Source organism: Vicia villosa, unplaced genomic scaffold, assembly GCF_029867415.1.
Source record: "Vicia villosa cultivar HV-30 ecotype Madison, WI unplaced genomic scaffold, Vvil1.0 ctg.001344F_1_1, whole genome shotgun sequence".
NCBI classification, from domain to species: Eukaryota; Viridiplantae; Streptophyta; class Magnoliopsida; order Fabales; family Fabaceae; genus Vicia; species Vicia villosa.
This window is the reverse complement of record NW_026705585.1, coordinates 430,234-448,451: the sequence shown is the minus strand read 5'-3', so window position 1 is coordinate 448,451 and position 18,218 is coordinate 430,234. Positions and strand designations below refer to the sequence as shown.

The 18,218-nt window shown below is 33.6% G+C and overlaps 3 protein-coding genes and 1 non-coding gene across 4 annotated transcripts; 1 reads left to right on the top strand and 3 right to left on the bottom strand.

Moving 5' to 3' along the window:
• Positions 1-450: 450 nt before the first annotated feature.
• TRNAS-UGA (transfer RNA serine (anticodon UGA)) lies at positions 451-532 on the bottom strand. Its single transcript has one exon. It is a non-coding gene; the product is annotated as a tRNA-Ser (tRNA).
• A 7,130-nt stretch (positions 533-7,662) lies between these two features.
• LOC131634764 (phosphoglycerate mutase-like protein AT74) lies at positions 7,663-8,943 on the top strand. The gene is made up of 2 exons (XM_058905389.1): positions 7,663-8,231; positions 8,318-8,943. Exons 1-2 carry the CDS (start codon positions 7,796-7,798, stop codon positions 8,740-8,742), a joined length of 861 nt encoding a protein of 286 aa, XP_058761372.1. The 5' UTR covers positions 7,663-7,795; the 3' UTR covers positions 8,743-8,943.
• Positions 8,944-9,136: 193 nt separating this feature from the next.
• Positions 9,137-10,099, bottom strand: LOC131634766 (uncharacterized). Its single transcript, XM_058905390.1, has one exon. It carries the CDS (start codon positions 9,807-9,809, stop codon positions 9,261-9,263), a length of 549 nt encoding a protein of 182 aa, XP_058761373.1. The 5' UTR covers positions 9,810-10,099; the 3' UTR covers positions 9,137-9,260.
• Positions 10,100-10,251: 152 nt separating this feature from the next.
• LOC131634763 (uncharacterized) lies at positions 10,252-15,591 on the bottom strand. The gene is made up of 12 exons (XM_058905388.1): positions 15,377-15,591; positions 15,218-15,258; positions 15,024-15,124; positions 14,847-14,930; positions 14,138-14,217; positions 13,750-13,801; positions 13,378-13,467; positions 12,408-12,476; positions 12,221-12,322; positions 11,968-12,036; positions 11,790-11,846; positions 10,252-10,578 (listed from the first exon to the last, which is right to left on the bottom strand). Exons 1-12 carry the CDS (start codon positions 15,451-15,453, stop codon positions 10,483-10,485), a joined length of 918 nt encoding a protein of 305 aa, XP_058761371.1. The 5' UTR covers positions 15,454-15,591; the 3' UTR covers positions 10,252-10,482.
• Between the last annotated feature and the right edge of the window lie 2,627 nt (positions 15,592-18,218).

Here is an 18,218-nt window from a genome sequence, read left to right as displayed (position 1 = left end):
AAATGAGATGAAAGGAGATTATTGAACCAATTTGTTTCAGTTAAAAAAAGAGATATTACAAAAATAACTTTTATGAAAAAATTATTAGTTAAAGTTATTTCAAACACATTTTTTATATGTTAAAATATTAGTTTTAATAACATAAATATTTATTATTAAAATCAAAATATAGTTAAAATTATATCAATGTTCAAAAGAATATCCCAAAAAAAATTTGTGAAAATTTATTCAAAAAAAATTTAAATTTAAGTGAGTTCTTGAAATTTTAATATCCAAAATAAAAGTTTTCATAAAATGATAAAGTATATAAAATAAAATTTAATAAAATTTAATGTTTCTTAAAAAGAAAATGTGCCTGTTGTTTTATGTTTGGAGGGAGTTTTAACTAGCAGACTAGGAGGAAAGAAACCGAGAGAACCGAAAATGAAGATATTTGGTGAAAAATAAAACCGTCGACAGCAGGGTTCGAACCTGCGCGGGCGAAGCCCAACAGATTTCAAGTCTGTCTCCTTAACCACTCGGACATATCGACTTGTTGATATGGTGACAAATGTAAAGGATAAAAGCTATTATCTTCAAGGATAAACATAGTATTTCATACGCATATTATATTAGCAACTTTTCCTTTTCACATCTCCACATGTATTTTGTTTTTTTTCTTTCAAAACCTCATTACATTATTCTTTTGAGAAATGTTTCTATGACACTCAAAGTGACACATACACCGATTACCATAATTAGTTCCCAGTATCAATTAAAACAAACTCATAAAATCACTTGAATGAAAAATACAGATTGAAAAGAAAAAGACAGCTATATTACTATATTAGATGAAAAAAGTCTCATTTAAAAAATCATCTTGAGCTTCAATATATATTGACACTGTTTTCTCTGTATTAACTTTATCAAGATAAAATTCCATACTTTTTTAAATAAGTTATTGATCAATTTTGAATTGTTGGATCTAAAGTCTTAACAATTCGCCGTTAAACAGTCACTAATTTAGTACATAAATTATCACAATCACTTTAATTTCATGTCTAAAATATTTAAATATATTAAATATTTTTTAGATATTTTAAATTAAACGAGTAGTAGTTTTTAATATATTTTATGAATTTTTTAATTAAATAAATATATTAAAAGATTATTCAAACACGAGGAATGTAAAGAAAAGAAAAGTAAAAGTACAAATAAACTAGAATTCTAAAAAGAATTTAAAAGCCTAAATATTCAAGAGAATTGATCCAACAATGATTCAGGTTATATGAGAATGATGTGTATTTGACATTAATCCATCGCCAAACATGAATTTTAACACTATCAACTATTTTAGACAATGACATTCTTTGCATTTGAATAACTTGCTATTACGATTTAATCCACAATATGAATATATGACTTGAAGACAAACATGCGAATCATTTTTAAGCAAGAAAAAATCAATAAATTATTGGAAAATCAAGTCAAAATGCAAAGAATATTCTTGGAAAAAATAAATCAAAGAATAAATGTTGAGAATTTTATTTTCTATTACACATTCGTAAAGATAATAAGAAGATTATGCATTGAAGATACCACTGTTTTTTTTTTCTTTCGTACCGGTTCCGACCTATGTAGTAAATTGACTGATCCGCCTCGTGCTACGGAGACACTGTTAGCTGGAGATTTCGACATAATATTTGTGTTCTTCGAAGACATATGTCTCGAGGAAAGAATGACTTTTAATGGCTATTTTTAAGAGTATTATGTGTCAGGATTATTTCCTAATCAAAGTAAAGTATGAATAAATTGTCTTTGAAGCCTAAGGAATAAAGGACTTAGGATATTCTGATATATTTTATTATTATTCACAAAGACATGTTGCTTCGCGTCGAAGAGTTTCGAGCGGGAGGATTTGAATTTCAAAGTGTTTCGTTAGAATCAAGAAGGACGCGTGGAACTCCAGGAATTCGAAGCGCATGCAAACGAGCAACGTGACATCTTATTAGAGTAAGACCGTTAGGGTAAAATTAGTATAAATAAGGGTCTTAGTTGTAGGCTCAAGAGGTGTTCATTTTGTACAAATTACTCACAAATCACTCAAATACCAAGCGTAAGAGAGAGAGAGAGAGAGAGAGAGAGTTTTTCGCTGAGAAATGTACGTGTAACACCATTATATTTCCAATATTTATCCTTAGTTTTATAAACACAAATCATTTAAATACCTTTACATTTCTCGTCGAATCATTTACGTTTACAGTCCAGTCATTTCGAATTACTTTCTACAATTTCTTTCGCTGCATTGTATTTTATATTATTTTTTACATCAAACCTTAGATTAAAACATTTCTTGTAGAAGTAAAACTCAGAAATATGACTTCAATTATTATGATAGACAATTTTCGACACATTTCCTAAGATCAATCTAGTCGATCCTGCGAGTAACCAAATTATACTTAATAATTTGGAGGACTAACGGTTGTTTACCGGAAATCACCGTAAACAAATTGGCAGCCCAGTGGGACCGAGGGTTCGAAGGAAATGGGAGTAAGAGAAGTCACGCCAATATATCTTGCAGTCGTCGACTCAAAGCTTGCCCCAATCGAAAACATGGAATGCAGACACATATGGCCTTTTCTTACTGTACATGCATTTGGGAAGAAGTTGGACGAGTCCAAATTGTCTCGAGACGAGATTGGGTTGGTAACTAATAAGGCCATAGTGGCTCTTCATAATTCGCAGTCGATGGTACAACATTTTAGGAGTCAAAAAGGCCTCCCAAATGGCCATTGATTTAGCTTGATGATTTGGAGAGGAAGCATGAAATTCCCTGGTGAACCACTCAGGGCCCACTTTTCTTTCGAAGAATGGAGCCATCGAAGGAGTAAATCGGTAGAGTTTCACGAACATCATCATGAAGCCTCGAAAAGCTTCAGGTAATTGACCTCATTCTTCTTGAGGGGTTAGATGAGACAGCCTTGTGCCCTCAATGGTCCTATTTTTGATGGTTTTGTCTTCCTCATCAATTATTCCTTTCTTTGGTAAGACGGTCTCGAAAGTGGCATTTAACCATAGTTGTAGTAACCAGAAGGGTCCAGCGAAGAGTAATGAAGATCCAGCTTCATAAGTCCTTAAGAGATCAACAGATTCACCAAGGATCTCATAGAGATACCCAAGGATCATTTGGTTCAAGTCCAACTTCATGCCCGCATTAAGTTGGTTGGCCATGCAAAGATACCTTTTCGCCACTTGTAGAGACCTCGAGCAGAAAACACATCTCGATAGCCAGAGTGCTAATAAGGCAATGTGCTCTTCGTCAGAGAATTTGTTGTTATCTTTGACATGATGTTTCGTGATGAAAGTGGTATAGGTGGCTTTACTTTCACCAAACTTAATGGTGTCAGTGTCCATGTAGTTGGGATCGAAGTCCTCTCCCGTTGGTCGAAGCCCTGTAATAGCAGATATATCAAAGAGAGTAGAAGTGATCATCCCACATGGGAGATGGAAAGTGTTGTGAGATGCGTCCCAGAAATACATGGACGTTACCAACATAGAATGGTTATATTATAACCTAGTCTTCGACAGCTGAACTAATTCATAAATCACTAATTCTTTCCAGAATGGGACTTTCTTCGATTCAACTTTTGCTAACCAAGAGTAATAAGGTTCAGGATGTTTCACTAGAGGGATAGCTCTAAATAACTTAAGGGTATTGGTCATATATTCCAGACTAATAGTCTTTTGAGCTATCAGAGCTTCCTTAGAGGACCCCATAGAGTCCTTTTCTACGTTCTTAACAAAGAGGAGTCTTCCCTTATCATCTATTTTATTTTTGCTAATCAAAGGCCTAGTTTTATGGTAAACAGGGAAAAAGTCAGTTTGCAAATGCGTATTAGGACCAGGAAGTGGACCCATGAACACATGTGCTTTATCAGCAAGTTCAAAGGGGATGATTACTTGAGAAGCATAGATGATGCATTTCTCCTCTAAGTAAGGCTCTAAAATATACTCTTGATTCCCAACAAGCTTGGGTTTCTGCATCTTTAGAACCGATTGAGAAGCGTCAACGGTTTGTGATTATTGGATTTGTTTGTCTGTGGAAGCCATTGTTGATGAAGAAGCGGTTGAAGAAGATGAAGAAAAGTTCGAAAGGGTTTTTCTCAAAAAAGAATTAGAGCAAGAATGTAGATGAAACGGGAAGGAAAATCACATAAGTGACTAAGGTCACTATTTAAAGGGTTGGAAAATAACCCCTTCAAATTTCTAATTAATTTATTAAATGGAGTTAGTGGGGCACGTGTCAAAAAACGATTGGCTTGCCAGGCAGTTTCGCAGTTAATGGCCTCACTCCTAGTTCCTAGGAGTAATGATCAGACGTAATGGCGCATGGTTTTGAGAAGACGTTTTGAAAGAAAGGTCGTAATGACTATGACGTAATTCAGAATCTTGGAACTCAAGGGTCTTGAGAGGTCGAAATCTAAAAGTATCAAGAAATGCCTATTTCTACTTATCTTTCAAAACAGGCATTTATTGGGGGAAATTTGTTAGCTGGAGATTTCGACATAATGTTTGTGTTCTCCGAAGATATATGTCTCGAGGAAAGAATGACTTTTAATGGCTATTTTTAAGAGTATTATGTGTCAGGATTATTTCCTAATCGAAGTAAAGAATGAATAAATTGTCTTCGAAGCCTAAGGAATAAAATACTTAGGATATTCTGATATATTTTATTATTATTCACAAAGACACGTTGCTTCACGTCGAAGAGTTTCGAGCGGGAGGATTTGAATTTCAAAGTGTTTCGTTTGAATCCAGAAGGACGCGTGGAACTCCAGGAATTCGAAGCGCATGCAAACGAGCAACGTGGCATCTCATTAGAGTAAGATCGTTAGGGTCAAATTAGTATAAATAAGGGACTTATTGGTAGGATCCAGAGGTGTTCATTTTGTACAAATTACTCACAAATCACTCAAGTACCAAGCGTAAGAGAGAGTTTTTCGTAGAGAAATGTACGTGTAACACCATTATATTTCCAATATTTATCCTTTGTTTTATAAACACAAGTCATTTAAATACCTTTACATTTCCCGTCGAATCATTTACGTTTACAGTCCATTCATTTCGAATTACTTTCTGCAATTTCTTTCGCTGCATTGTATTTTGTATTATTTTCTACATCAAACCTTAGATTAAAACATTTCTTGTAGAAGTAAAACTCAGAAATAAGACTTCAATTATTATGATAAACACTTTTCGACATATGTCCTAAGATCAATCTAGTCGATCCTGCGAGTAACCAAAGTATACTTAATAATTTGGAGGACTAGCGGTTGTTTACCGGAAATCACCGTAAACAGGAACGTGCACTGGCCAAGCGTTGTTTTTGCGAGGAATCAAACTCGATGTTCCCTGAATGTCGTCCTTTTGTAGAGACTCGTTTGCCACTTGAGCCCAAACGTCTGGTTAGATAGCATGTTGTAACAAGTAATTCTTTATAAGAAACCAAACTTGCATTACTCTCTAAGAAAAAAGAAAAGTCTTTAAAGGAGCGAATTTATTTCAAATTAGATCCTAAATAGTAAAATAATCCTTTGATTCAACCTAAGTGCGCAATTGATAAGTTGTATAATCTTCTAAGAAAAAAAATTATTTCAATGTCGCCCTCTGTAATTACCCTTTCAATCATATCAAAAAATATTTGTCACCATAATAAGTTTTTCAAAATACAAATTAAATAACATATTGAACCTGGTTCTGAAAGAATCACTCTTAAACTAATGATCATGTTAGAACAACGCCAATTCCCCATTACCTACTACCCTATTCAAAGTCATTGAACCTAGAGATTCTACTTCGACTAGCACATTCCTTAATAATTTGTAAGTTCCTTCAACAAAATAGAAATTTTTCTGGCACACTGTTACAATATCTCGTTCTTGAACTCATATTTGTGAGACAACACCCTAAACCACAATTCACCCTTGTCTTTTGTAAGCTACCAACACCATTTATTTAGTAAAAAGAAATTAAATTCTATCACAATTTGAATGCCTAAACCTTCTTTACACTTGGTCAAACACACTGTGTCATAGAGAAACCAATTAACTTTACAAGTTTACTCGCTTTCCTAAAAATAATTACAAGGAATTCAATTTTAGAATTGGTTTTCATATGAGTCTTGAAGAAAGAAAGAAAAAATAGATAGGTAATGACAACAAGACAATTTTGAGCAATACGAGACGTCCACCCATCAAAATATTTTTTTCAATCAGAGAGAATGCTTTTAATATTTTCAATTAGATGGTTCCTAAGAGAGAGGTTTCATGGATTGCCTTCTATGGACAACCCAATGTAATTCAAAGTAATCCAACCTAATTTGCAATTCAACACATCGAAAGTGTTTTCCAACCAAGAACTCTCTAACATGTAAAATTCTACGAAAAGTTAATTTTTAGGTCAAACATAAGTTCAAACAAAACTACATTAACCTTAATAGCTCTAATGTTAACTCATTTTTCTCACCAAGGATCAAGAGGGTTCCTAAACATGTATGTCTGTGTTGGTAGGTGTTGTAGCGCTTTGTTCCGCCACCATGATGAAGAGGGTGTCTGAGGTCGTTGATGAACGAAGGTGAGTGTGGCCAAATTAGTTTTACCAAGGGCCTACAGTTGACGCCAATTGTACTTGCTAAAAAAATACAACGAGAGATATCCATGTTTGTGTAAGGCTATATGAGGTTTTAGGGCATTTGAGTGTGTTGTGAGCTTGCCCACGTATGGTTTATGGGGAACTGTTATCTGTGTGTTTTCATAGGGAATTCAAGTTCCTTTTTCCCCTTCTAGAAGCAAGGTATATATAGAAGACCAATTAGTCCTAGATCAGAGGCAAAGAAAAGTGGTTTCCCTAAATCCCAAAATATGGAACTAGGTGAACGGATCCTCCTTCCATCGTAGAGGAAGCAAATAGTCCTCCTCGACTGTTTCTCTGAACCATTATCCCTCAACCACATCTTAGCCACGTGTAATAAGTGGTGTGAATCATGGGTTTCAACTAAGATCCTATCTGACAATTCACCTCAGGCAGCCCAACCAATAAGACGACCTAAAGACTTATTTTAGACTACTACATCCCCTTGTGCATAAGCTTGTCTGACGCTAATAATTTCTTTGTTGACAAATTTCATATAATTTCATTACTCAATAAAACATATGTTTAGTTCTACATTTAGATCACAAATATTGATTTTTGCATGGTTAAGTAAAATTGATTATAATTTAAATTAAAATTTGTTATTTTTTATTTTGAGTATAATTTTCTTTTATATAAATACATTTAACTTTAAACCATTTTATATCCAACTTAATTTTTAATAAAAGTGAGTTGTAGAAAATCAACTTATTCAAAATCATTTTTTATTTCAACATACTCAAATATGCATTAGATGTTGAACGTGACACATTCCAATTTTGAAAACCTGTAAAATAATGTCTTTACGGCATAGATGTTTGACGTATATAATAATACCCTTTATTCTAGAACTTTAAGCGTAGGTAATGGTTTGAAATTGTTAAAAAAACAGCAGAATTCGTTCAAAAACGGAATAAATTAATCGCACACGTTTACATATTACAGCTGCCGCAGCTTGACCAGAATCGATTTTCAAACTGTTTTCCCACACAAAATGGATTGTACTAACCGAGTTGGTAAAAATATTATAAATTGAATGAAGAAAAAGCCAATGAAATTGAAAATCTGAAATCAAATAGAGAAACACAAAGAAGAAGAAAAAAGAAAGTGTATTAGGTAAAACACAATGGGTGTGCTTCCAAAGAGAATAATCCTAATGCGTCACGGCGAGTCTCAAGGAAACCTTGACACGTCAGCATACACCACCACACCCGACCACAGCATTCAGTTAACTCCGCAGGGCATCGCGCAAGCTCGCCTCGCCGGCACCAAACTCCGCCGCCTCGTTTCCGGCGAAGGCTGCTCCCCGGACTGGCGTCTCTACTTCTACGTATCTCCTTACGCCCGAACTCGATCCACACTCCGCGAAGTTGGTAGATCCTTCTCGAAGAAGCGCGTGATCGGCGTCAGAGAAGAGTCGCGTGTTCGAGAACAGGATTTCGCTAACTTCCAAGTTCAAGAGCGTATGAAAATCATCCAGGAAACTCGTCAACGTTTTGGTAGATTCTTTTATCGCTTTCCTGAAGGCGAGTCCGCCGCTGATGTTTTCGATCGCATTTCCGGTAACCGTTTTTTCCACGACACGTGCATTTCACTCTATTTGATTCTACTCGATTTGATTTAACTTGATTTGTATATGAATTTTTAGGTTTCTTTGAATCGCTATGGAGAGACATAGATTTGAACAGGCTTCACCTGGATCCATCTAACGATCTGAATCTGGTGATAGTTTCTCACGGATTAACGTCGCGGATTTTCTTGATGAAGTGGTTCAAGTGGACGGTGGAGCAATTTGAGCAGCTGAACAATTTCGGAAACTGCGAGTTTCGCGTGATTCAGCAAGGAAGTGGTGGAGAGTATAGTTTGGCTGTTCATCATACGGAGGAAGAGATGCTTGAATGGGGACTTTCTCCTGATATGATTGCTGATCAGAAATGGCGTGCAACTGCACCAAGAGGTGCTTGGAATGATCAATGTTCTTGGTACCTTGACGCTTTTTTTGATCAATTTGCTTCAGAATCTGATGATGATGATGATGAAGATATTAAAAATGGAGGTGAAACTGAAAGTTGAAACTAATAAGTAACTAACTCATTCAATAGGTTTTTTTTTGTTTTTTTATTTCAATGATGATAACTGAAAAGAAGAAATTCCAATAGAAAGAATAATAATTTGAGAATTTAGAAGTTCTTAGTTAACCTTTTATTGATTGTAGCAGTTTTATGCATGTGTATTATTATTCATTAATATGTCTAATAATAATAGTTTAAGTAATTGTTTTTTTATTATAAGATAAAATTTTATTTCATTAAGCCAGCTCATGGTTATGCAGGAACATATTCACCTTTGTGAAATTTAAAATTTTCAAAAGGTTATTTATATTTATATTTATCCAACTTGTGTCAATGAATACTTCTAAATAATAGCCATCATTTTTGAATTCAAATTCTATTTAGGACAAAGAGGATAGAGCGATATATACGTTTATTTAAAAATAAAAATAATAAAAAGAAAGAAGATATTATGTAGATTCTCATTGCATAGAGAGATGTTACATAACATATATTATTATTTCAACCAAGATAAATAAATCAACAAATTGAACTAAATTTGTCCTTGAGATCGGAATCCACTTTCAGAATTGAACGTAGAGGCTTTGGTTCTTCTTCTTGATCCAGAGAACTTGATTTTTGGAAGGACTTGCTCCTCTTTTTGTTCCTTTTATTCGGCAGAATCTCTTCCACATTGTCACTTATGCTTACAGATTTCCTTAGAGACGCCTTTTTTGCCAATCTTGCCGCAACATCAATGTTCGTGCTCGTGGAATCCCTATCTTCAGCTTTATTACACGATGTCTCTGATCTTACCACCTTGTTTGCCTTTTTTGCCAATCTTGCCGCAATATCAATGTTCGTGCTCGTGGAATCCCTATCTTCAGCTTTATTACACGATGTCTCTGATCTTACCACCTTGTTTGCTTCAGATTCAGAACCTTTTGGTGCAGTTGAGGTTGAATTGTAAGGTGTAGAACGCCCTAAAGTTACTGTCTTCAAAGCTTGAGAAGCTAGAGTTTTGGTGATAAAATAATAGAGCTTGTGGCAGATGCCCAGAGGTTGAGGATGGAAATCTCGTTGGTCCATCTGCTAAAATTTTATCTAGAGATAAAGGTGTTGTTGTAATGGGTAGGATGAAAAAAAATAGATTAATCCCAAGCGTGGTAAGAATGTAAGTTACTAAATTAGGAAATAGATATTGAAAATCTTTGAAAGATATCCTTTTCTTTTCTTGGAAGGTATGTTAACCAAGAAGTCTTCAACCTTTCTAAAGTAGCTATTGAATCTGACAGTAGAAAGCAAGAATATAAGGTATGATTGTTTGCATCTCCCATACTCCATGTTTATATCGTGGCAAGAGCATACTTAAGCAATGCAATTAATTAGCACTAATACAAACAAGTTTTAAGCTTAATTTAGTGAATCCTTCCAAATAATTAACAAGGTTGTATGTAATTTCGGAGTTAGTAATAATTTATTTATTAAATGAATAGTGGGTTTAGGAGAATAGCATCACCATTCTTCCACGTTTACTACTCAATTAGGTTTCCGAATCAATTTCACTGAAAAAAAAAACAAAATTTGGATAGGTTTACACGTATATTTGATTTTATTCCTAAAACAAAACTTCTCTAAGATGAACTTGTATCTAGAGGAAACAAGTAAAAGGTTTGTGGCAACTCAGCTCAACAGAAATAAGTTACAATTTATGAACAAATATAACTATCATAAACTTTGGAGTCTTCTTTCATGGAGATAGCTATGATGCTTGTGGAGTTATACGTCCACAAAGACGCCAGTATGCTCCAGGGTGAAACGTAGACTTCTCAAATACCCATATATCACGGACAAGAATCTGGAAAACATGTGAAACCAGCACTTATATAAAGGGTAGGATTATGAGCATGATAAAACAATAGATAGTGGCGGTGAGAAAATGCAAACTGATGCATGCACCCACTGTTATGAAGTTCCCTTTGGTATAGCAGGTTACCATTTCATAGAATAGAAAATGAATGTACCCCCACTGCTGCTCCCATATAATTCATGCCACAAAAATTTAATAACACTATTGATTCCTACTTTCTTAAATGCACAATTTTGGTCCTCTAGTTTTATTTTGAGCAATTTCGACTCCCACATTTATCTCTACATCTCTGACTCCACTGTTCTCAACTTGTTTTTCTCCAATTTTAAGTCGAGTGACAATTTTTAAACAGCATAGCATCCTTGTCACTTGGCTAGAGTGGATATTAGTAAATTAAAATATAAAAAAAAGTATATGTTATATTAAACTAAAACTAATAGAGTTTCAAACCCATTAAAATTTCCAAGTCATACATTTTTCCTTATATTTCTGAACCCATAGAAACAGGGTTGTGATAATGACTTAACAACCAAGCCCCTCTCTTTTAAACCTCTCATTGTCTCTTTCTATCCATTACTTTATCTCACAACTTCATCAACTTGGTCCAAACAGGCCCTTCTTTCATGTAATTAAACCATCTACCATTCACCTCCCAAACCTAACACCAACTCAACACCACACTAGCTCAACATACCCTCTTCTCCCAACCATCAACCAAATAAACCAGAAAACCCTATCTCCAAGCTATCTTCCCTTTAGATTAACAAAATGCGTAAATCCTAGACAAAATTTTAGAGAAAAGGAGCAGATCCCTGAAGAAAATGATGGATATTGAGAAGAGAAAAAAAAAGAATAGTTGAAGAAGAAAGGTTGAGTGGCATCAAAAGTGGTGACGGATGGCTTCAGTACCAAGAGAAAATTGGAGGGTAACAGTACCAAGTAAGGGAAAATTGGGGGTACTGTCTTTTAGTTCAATGGAGGTTTATGATGGTAAAGATGCTAGCTCCATAGCATATGAACAGAAAGGAAGTTTTATTCATCTTCCCAGCATCCCCCTCATAGGTCTGACATGCAATTGGGGTTTATAATTGGTAACTTATTTTTAATTTTCAAAAATGGAAGCAAAGAAGAAAGAAGAGAGAATGAATATCTTCCAGACACACTACAAGAACGGAAACAAAGCAATTGTCTAAAATTACCTCTTTGTTTTTGTCTCCAGCAATAACAGAACCTTTTAAGTCATATCCTTCAAATTTCTGCAAGTAATATAATGTTAATTTCCTAAGTTTTTGAAGTCCGCGTACTCATGAAAGGGATTGAAAGCAAGGGTATAAATTTTCTGTAATGAGACAAATTTTAATGTGTAATAAAGCATACTTGTTTAGCCAAAATCTCCATAGTGAGCTGATAAAATACTTTATTTGTGTCATTTCGATCAACTCCGATCTGTAAAGACAGAAATCTCCATTAAAAAATAATAGGAAGTAAAAAAATCACATAGAATTGTCATCATGATTCAAGCAAGAAAATACAAATTACATAAAATCACAGTAAGTGAAGAATTTGAGGTTGTCGCGTCATCTTGAATAAAATGTTACATAAAATACATTAAGTGAAGAAGAATACTAACCATACGAGCACGCAGAGTCCGTATCATAACAACAGGCTCAACCAATTCCCAGTAAACCCCACTCCATGTAGTTTCTCGTTGTTTAATTTCATTCTTAAGCGTCTGTAAATTAAACAGAAAATTATTGATGAAAAATGTACACAGCTGTATCTTAGCTAATGAATCACAAAAAGGAACTAAAGCATACAGAAAACATCTTCTCGGTAACAGCTTTCCTTAAGGATTTTTTGTCACCATTAGCTATTAGTGTGTTAATCTGCATGAAAGGAAAATAAATTTTAGCATCAAGCCAAAAAAATATGCAGAAATGAAATCATGTAGCATGAGAAAGTCCAAATAGAATGAAATGCATACTACAAGGCAAAAGAAGGAAACCAGCAAGAACTAATAATTATAAACTGTCCTAGTTGGTAAAAATATATGATTCTACTATGAAGCTAGAGGGGAAAAATGGAAAATTGAGAGTTTGCATGTCTCAATCAAAACTCTATCATTTAGGTAAAAATATTTATCATTCATGATTGTTATGAATTGTTTTTCACTCATAAAATTAAATTAATAGAATTTTGACTCCTCTAGTTTTAAATCTAGACACATATGGTAGATCGTTTGGGACTAAAAACAAGGTGACTTCATGGAATCGATTGATTGATGGAAGCTGACCTCGCCCAATGGTTAAAATACTTGGCTGCGGTTGTTGCATTGTATTGTATCCCTCTGATTATAAACAAGTTTGATATTGGCTTCCTAGTTTGGATTTAAATAATGTTGTCCTCATTGGTTTTCTAAGGTTGACACTTTTTACACATATTAAGAGAAGTTGGTAGTGTAATAATGTGTATAATTTGTGTATGACTATTACTAAATTGCCCTTTGGGTAGTATTTAATAAGGAATATATTTGGAAAAATAGTAATAAATATATTTAAAAATTTGCAAAGGGCTTTATATTTAGAGATAAACAAATGTTCCAAAACAGTCATATAACTCAGAACAGATGCAGCATTAATATATGGAAGAATGAGCTGTAGATAGACAGAACACGATGACATTGTTTGAATTATGAGTGAAAAGAGATCTTAATTGTAGCTTTTTGTTGGCAGAATGAGTTACAAAAATAACGCTTGGTAGGGACTACGCAATATAAAAGTTATATACCTCCTTGTACATACTGATAGCCTCTTTGTAGAACTGATTCTTTGAATATCCTGTTTTTCTTAACTTTGCAATGGCATAGGCACTTTTTAGCTGTAGCAGAGCAAAAAGAAAATTTTGATTAGAAAGAGCCATTGCTCATTGTCCAGGATTCAGTACTTTCGGCATGAATTTCATTTAATTTTTATTTTATTTTCTATAGTAAAACAATATTACTTAGATAAATAGTATGCAGCAATTCTCCAAGATTGGGGATAAAATTAAAAGGGAGCAGGAAAGAAAAAATTAGATTAACAGAAGTTATAATATAGAAATAGTTAGGTTGCAAAATAAGGAGATAGTGCGACCGAAAGTAACAGAATCAAGCATCATTACCTCCAGAATTATGTCGTTTTTCGTTCTTTTCCAACCACTTCTTGTGAAACACCTGAAACATCAAACATCATAGAAAATAACTATTAAGTTATAATAATAAGAATAATAGTCTATATGTAACTGCAATGTTATAAAGTCTTGAAGACACATCAAATTGGTGAAAAAATACCTAGTCAAGATTTTAACAATTCTAAGTAGATGCAACATCTCGAAAAATGCTTTAATGTTAAAATAAATCCCAGAAAAAGATATGCAAACTTAAATTTTAAGAGAAAGAATCATATAAAATAATATATGGCAGTATTGTATTTGGGCTAGTTATAGGAAGGAAATTATAATAGAGACAAGAAGCTAAATTCATGGAAATACAAAACCATTGCAGTCTAACCTTTTCCAAAATGGGATTTTCTCACGAGGTTCATAAGGTTCATAGATAAATCCAGGACTTGCCAAGGCTATCTGTGCTCCCTGCAATAATGATATGTCGGTAAAGCATGAAAATTAATACCTGGTCTGGAAATAAAAAGATCATAGGCAGCTGCTACCTAGATTTAATTTTTTTATTTATTATATTTTAATTTTTACAGAGTAATATAATATAATGGCAAAGCAATTGTTAAATAAGAGGGTTGTCTAAAGTCCATCAAAATCATTAACCCTCTGGAGGACTGTATTAGAGCACAAAACTAATTGTATCCATGAACCGTGCATCTTAGGTTTCATTCTTTCTCTAGTTGAGGAGTAGAATAAACTCCTTGTTGTTTGAAGAAACCCATCACTTCAATAGCCAATATCGAAGAGAATGGAAACATGAGATTAAATCTGGTAATTCGACTAAAAAATAATAGAATAACTGATGATAATATTGAATACTATAAGGGCACAAGCAAGAGATAATGAGATATACTAACAAATCAACTGAAAACATCATAACATCTCCCTAAACCATAACTAGTAAGAACTCAAACCTAAAAAATAGATGAGCATCGCTCCTAAGAAAAACAAGTACAATCCTCCACACACAAAAATCACCCTCTAAATTTTATCAATCCAATACAAAAAGTACACGCTTAGTGAAGAAATTCAAGAGAGCCTACCACACGCCGTGCTTGTGCTGTAGGGGTTTTGGATACAATAGTTGACATCCTTCTATCATTCATGAAAATGGAAAACTCCGGAGCCTGCGAAAGACACGACAACAAACAAAAAAATCATTAAACCAAATTCAAAACCCCAAAAGATAAAAACCAATTTGTTTCAAAACCATCAATTACCATTGTAGATCGAAGCGTCAAAGTCTTAACACTAGCCAATGAAAATCCATCGTTGCCTTTAAACAAATGACTATGTAAACCCTTAAAACTACCATCAGAACCTAATCAGACAAAAATCACAGAAAGATTAAACTGAAGTTCATATTCAAACTCAAATTATAGTTCCAAAATATATATATACTGAAAGAGATTACCGTTTGCTAAAGCATTGGAATAGCTCCTGCAGCTACCAAGCCTGAAAAATCATAGTTCAAACACAACGAAATTGTGCATAATGCCATTAATTTCAAACTGTAAAAGTAAAATTGGAATCGATAATGCGAGAAAGTGAGCAAGGTAGTGTTGTTACTTACAGATTGGATGAAGATTCTTGTCCAATCTGAGACGAACGATAGCGAGTGCGAGCTAGCTGTAATCGCTTCAAAGACATTGTATTCAACTTCGATACACGAGCATTAGAATTATACCTAGCTGATCAGGGATGAACGATGATTGATTCAGTTCAATCAAAACACAGAAATGACTGTCACAGGTTTCGTTCTGGTTTCTCAGGGTTTAAGCTTTTCAAGAAGAGAAATGAATGAATGTTGTCATGAATGTGAGATTTATTGGGCCTGTAAATTTGTAGGCCCGTTTCTCCTTGAGTTGGGCCTGTCTAGGTAAAAGTAGGAGAATTTAACTTCCCACCACCAAAGTTATATCCGGCACCCCCCTCAAAAGCTATGTTTTCACCATTATACTCTTGTTTAAAGTCACTAATTTTTTAAAAATATACGTTTCTACCGGAAATTTTGAAAAAAATACTGGATTTTCAAAAATTTATGTGAGTTTTTGTTGGAATTTTTGAAAAAATTACCTAATTTTTCGAAATTTCTGATATTTTTTTGCAAAAAAAAAAAGTGATACTATAAATTTGAAATTTCTGGTGTTTTACGATATGAACTTTTTTCAAAATACTAATATTAGTTCAAAGATATCAAACTTTTTTTAAAAAATGGATATAATTTAATACCGACAATTTAAAAATGAAGTACCGAAAATTTGATTTGTTATCGAAATTTTTTAATGAACTACCAAAAGTTTTGTTTGCTCTTTTTGACCCAACTTTGTCCATGAGCAGTTTTGAAATTAATAAAATATGTGGGGGTGTTAGGTTTAATCTTTAGGTGGCAGGCTAGGTAAATGTACAATTCTAGATTTTATCTTGCCACCCCACTTAAACTTGGCACCCCTTAGTAGTGTAAAAGCATACTATATTTTACACATGTTTTTAATATTTTTCCAAAAAAGCATACATTTTACACATGTCTTCAAATTATTCTAAAAATCACTAAGTCCCCAACACTACTGCGTGTATAAGAACTTCAACACGTTCCCTTGAACGTGTATGTCGACTCTTCTAACGCATGTTGTCGAAGAAATATCTACATAATCAATTAAATTCATCCAAGTTTTTTAAACTTATTCTAAACATGCTGAAGTTTGAGATATGTCGAAAAGTCCAGCTAACAGGAGCAAACTTGTTTTAGGGTTTCCTTTTTTATTTAATTTAATCGAATAGGTTGTCATTTCTAATCAATTAGAGAGCTGTCAGGTCCATGGATTGCTGCCTTTTTGAGCTAATTTTCCCCTATACTAGAAGTAATGTTCTCGCTTCTAAAGCACAAATTTTCTTTACTGGCTACTATTTCATCTCACTCATTCTCCTTCTAAAATCAAATTAATTCACTACACACTGTCTTAACATCGAGAGAGCGAAAACCTTATCTTGTGCATTTGTAATTAATTTGTTTATTCAAGAGCTTAGTTTTCTTATGCATTTGTAATTAACTTGGAGGTTATAAGCTAAATTTGTAAAAAAAAAATGGTCTAAGATAGATTGTTGAGATGAATTTGTATAAAGGCTGAAGTTGCTGATAGTTGAAATCTTAAAAGGAAACTATTAGGGACTGAAGTAGGTTGTTTGGTTTAATGTCAAACCAATATAATCTCTGGTGTGATCTCACTAACTTAATCTATTTTATTTCTATATTTTATTTTTCTTGTGAGATCTTTTGCAAATATCACAATTTACCCTCTCCCATCACCCCTCTCTTGTATTTGGAGTCGTTTGTTCAAGAATATTAAACATATGCACGACATTGGTAGTACCACGTCAGTGATACACCTTAATTCTGAAATTTCCATCTCAATTTTCCCATTAATTTTTTTTCACACTTTAAAGTCTAAGGTGATTGTATGATGCTATAAGCCTAAGTATTCCAATGGATTATTCACTAGGAAATTCCATTACTCATGGTACAAAACAAACCTAATAACAAAGCCCAAAGTCATATTATCTGAGGCGTTCACCTTAGCATATCAGTGTTATAAAACATGGTAACTCACAACAAGGTCATCCCTATAAACTAATTTGGTTATTAGTAAGGTATTTAGATGCATATCCATTTTCGTACAACTCATAACTATATTAAACATATGCAAATTAGATAGGTTTCACCACTAATCTCAGAGTCCATTACATTTACAAACTCATACTTATCCATTGATGATCTTAGAGATCGCCTCGGTGAAAATATCAACTACATGGAGCGTGATAGAGTTTAATCACTCTAGGAACATGAGTATCATCCCCCCTAAGTATGATTACACAATCAATCTACTCATTTTCTATTTAGTGACACACTGTCTAACGTAGGTTTCATGGTATATTTTGCAACTAAACTCTTGCATCTAAAGAAGAAGTTATACGTGAAGTATGGAGGATTGACATAATACAACCAATAATGCAAATATCACATCTCTTGCTCAAGTGATTCTTCTAGTAAATTCATAAAAGAAAAAATAATAATGTCATTTATGGTCATGCTAACATAGACGTGACATAAGCAAGTTATAAAAATGTGTCAAACAATCGTAATATAAATTCTCTAGGTACTTTGGCTCACGTGTTATGCATAATTAATAATTATTTAAACCTAAAAATAAATAATATATCAGCCGAAATTATACAAACAATCAAATTTATATTAAGTCGAGCTCTCCGCATTCGAAGGAAGATTAGACTAGTACAAAGACATTTGAATGAAGTTAGTTGATTTTTTTCAAGCCTATTAAAATCCATGAAGGACGTTCAGGTGTTAGATTCACTTAAAGGTTCAGTAAAGCTCGACCATATGACATTTTACCTAAGGG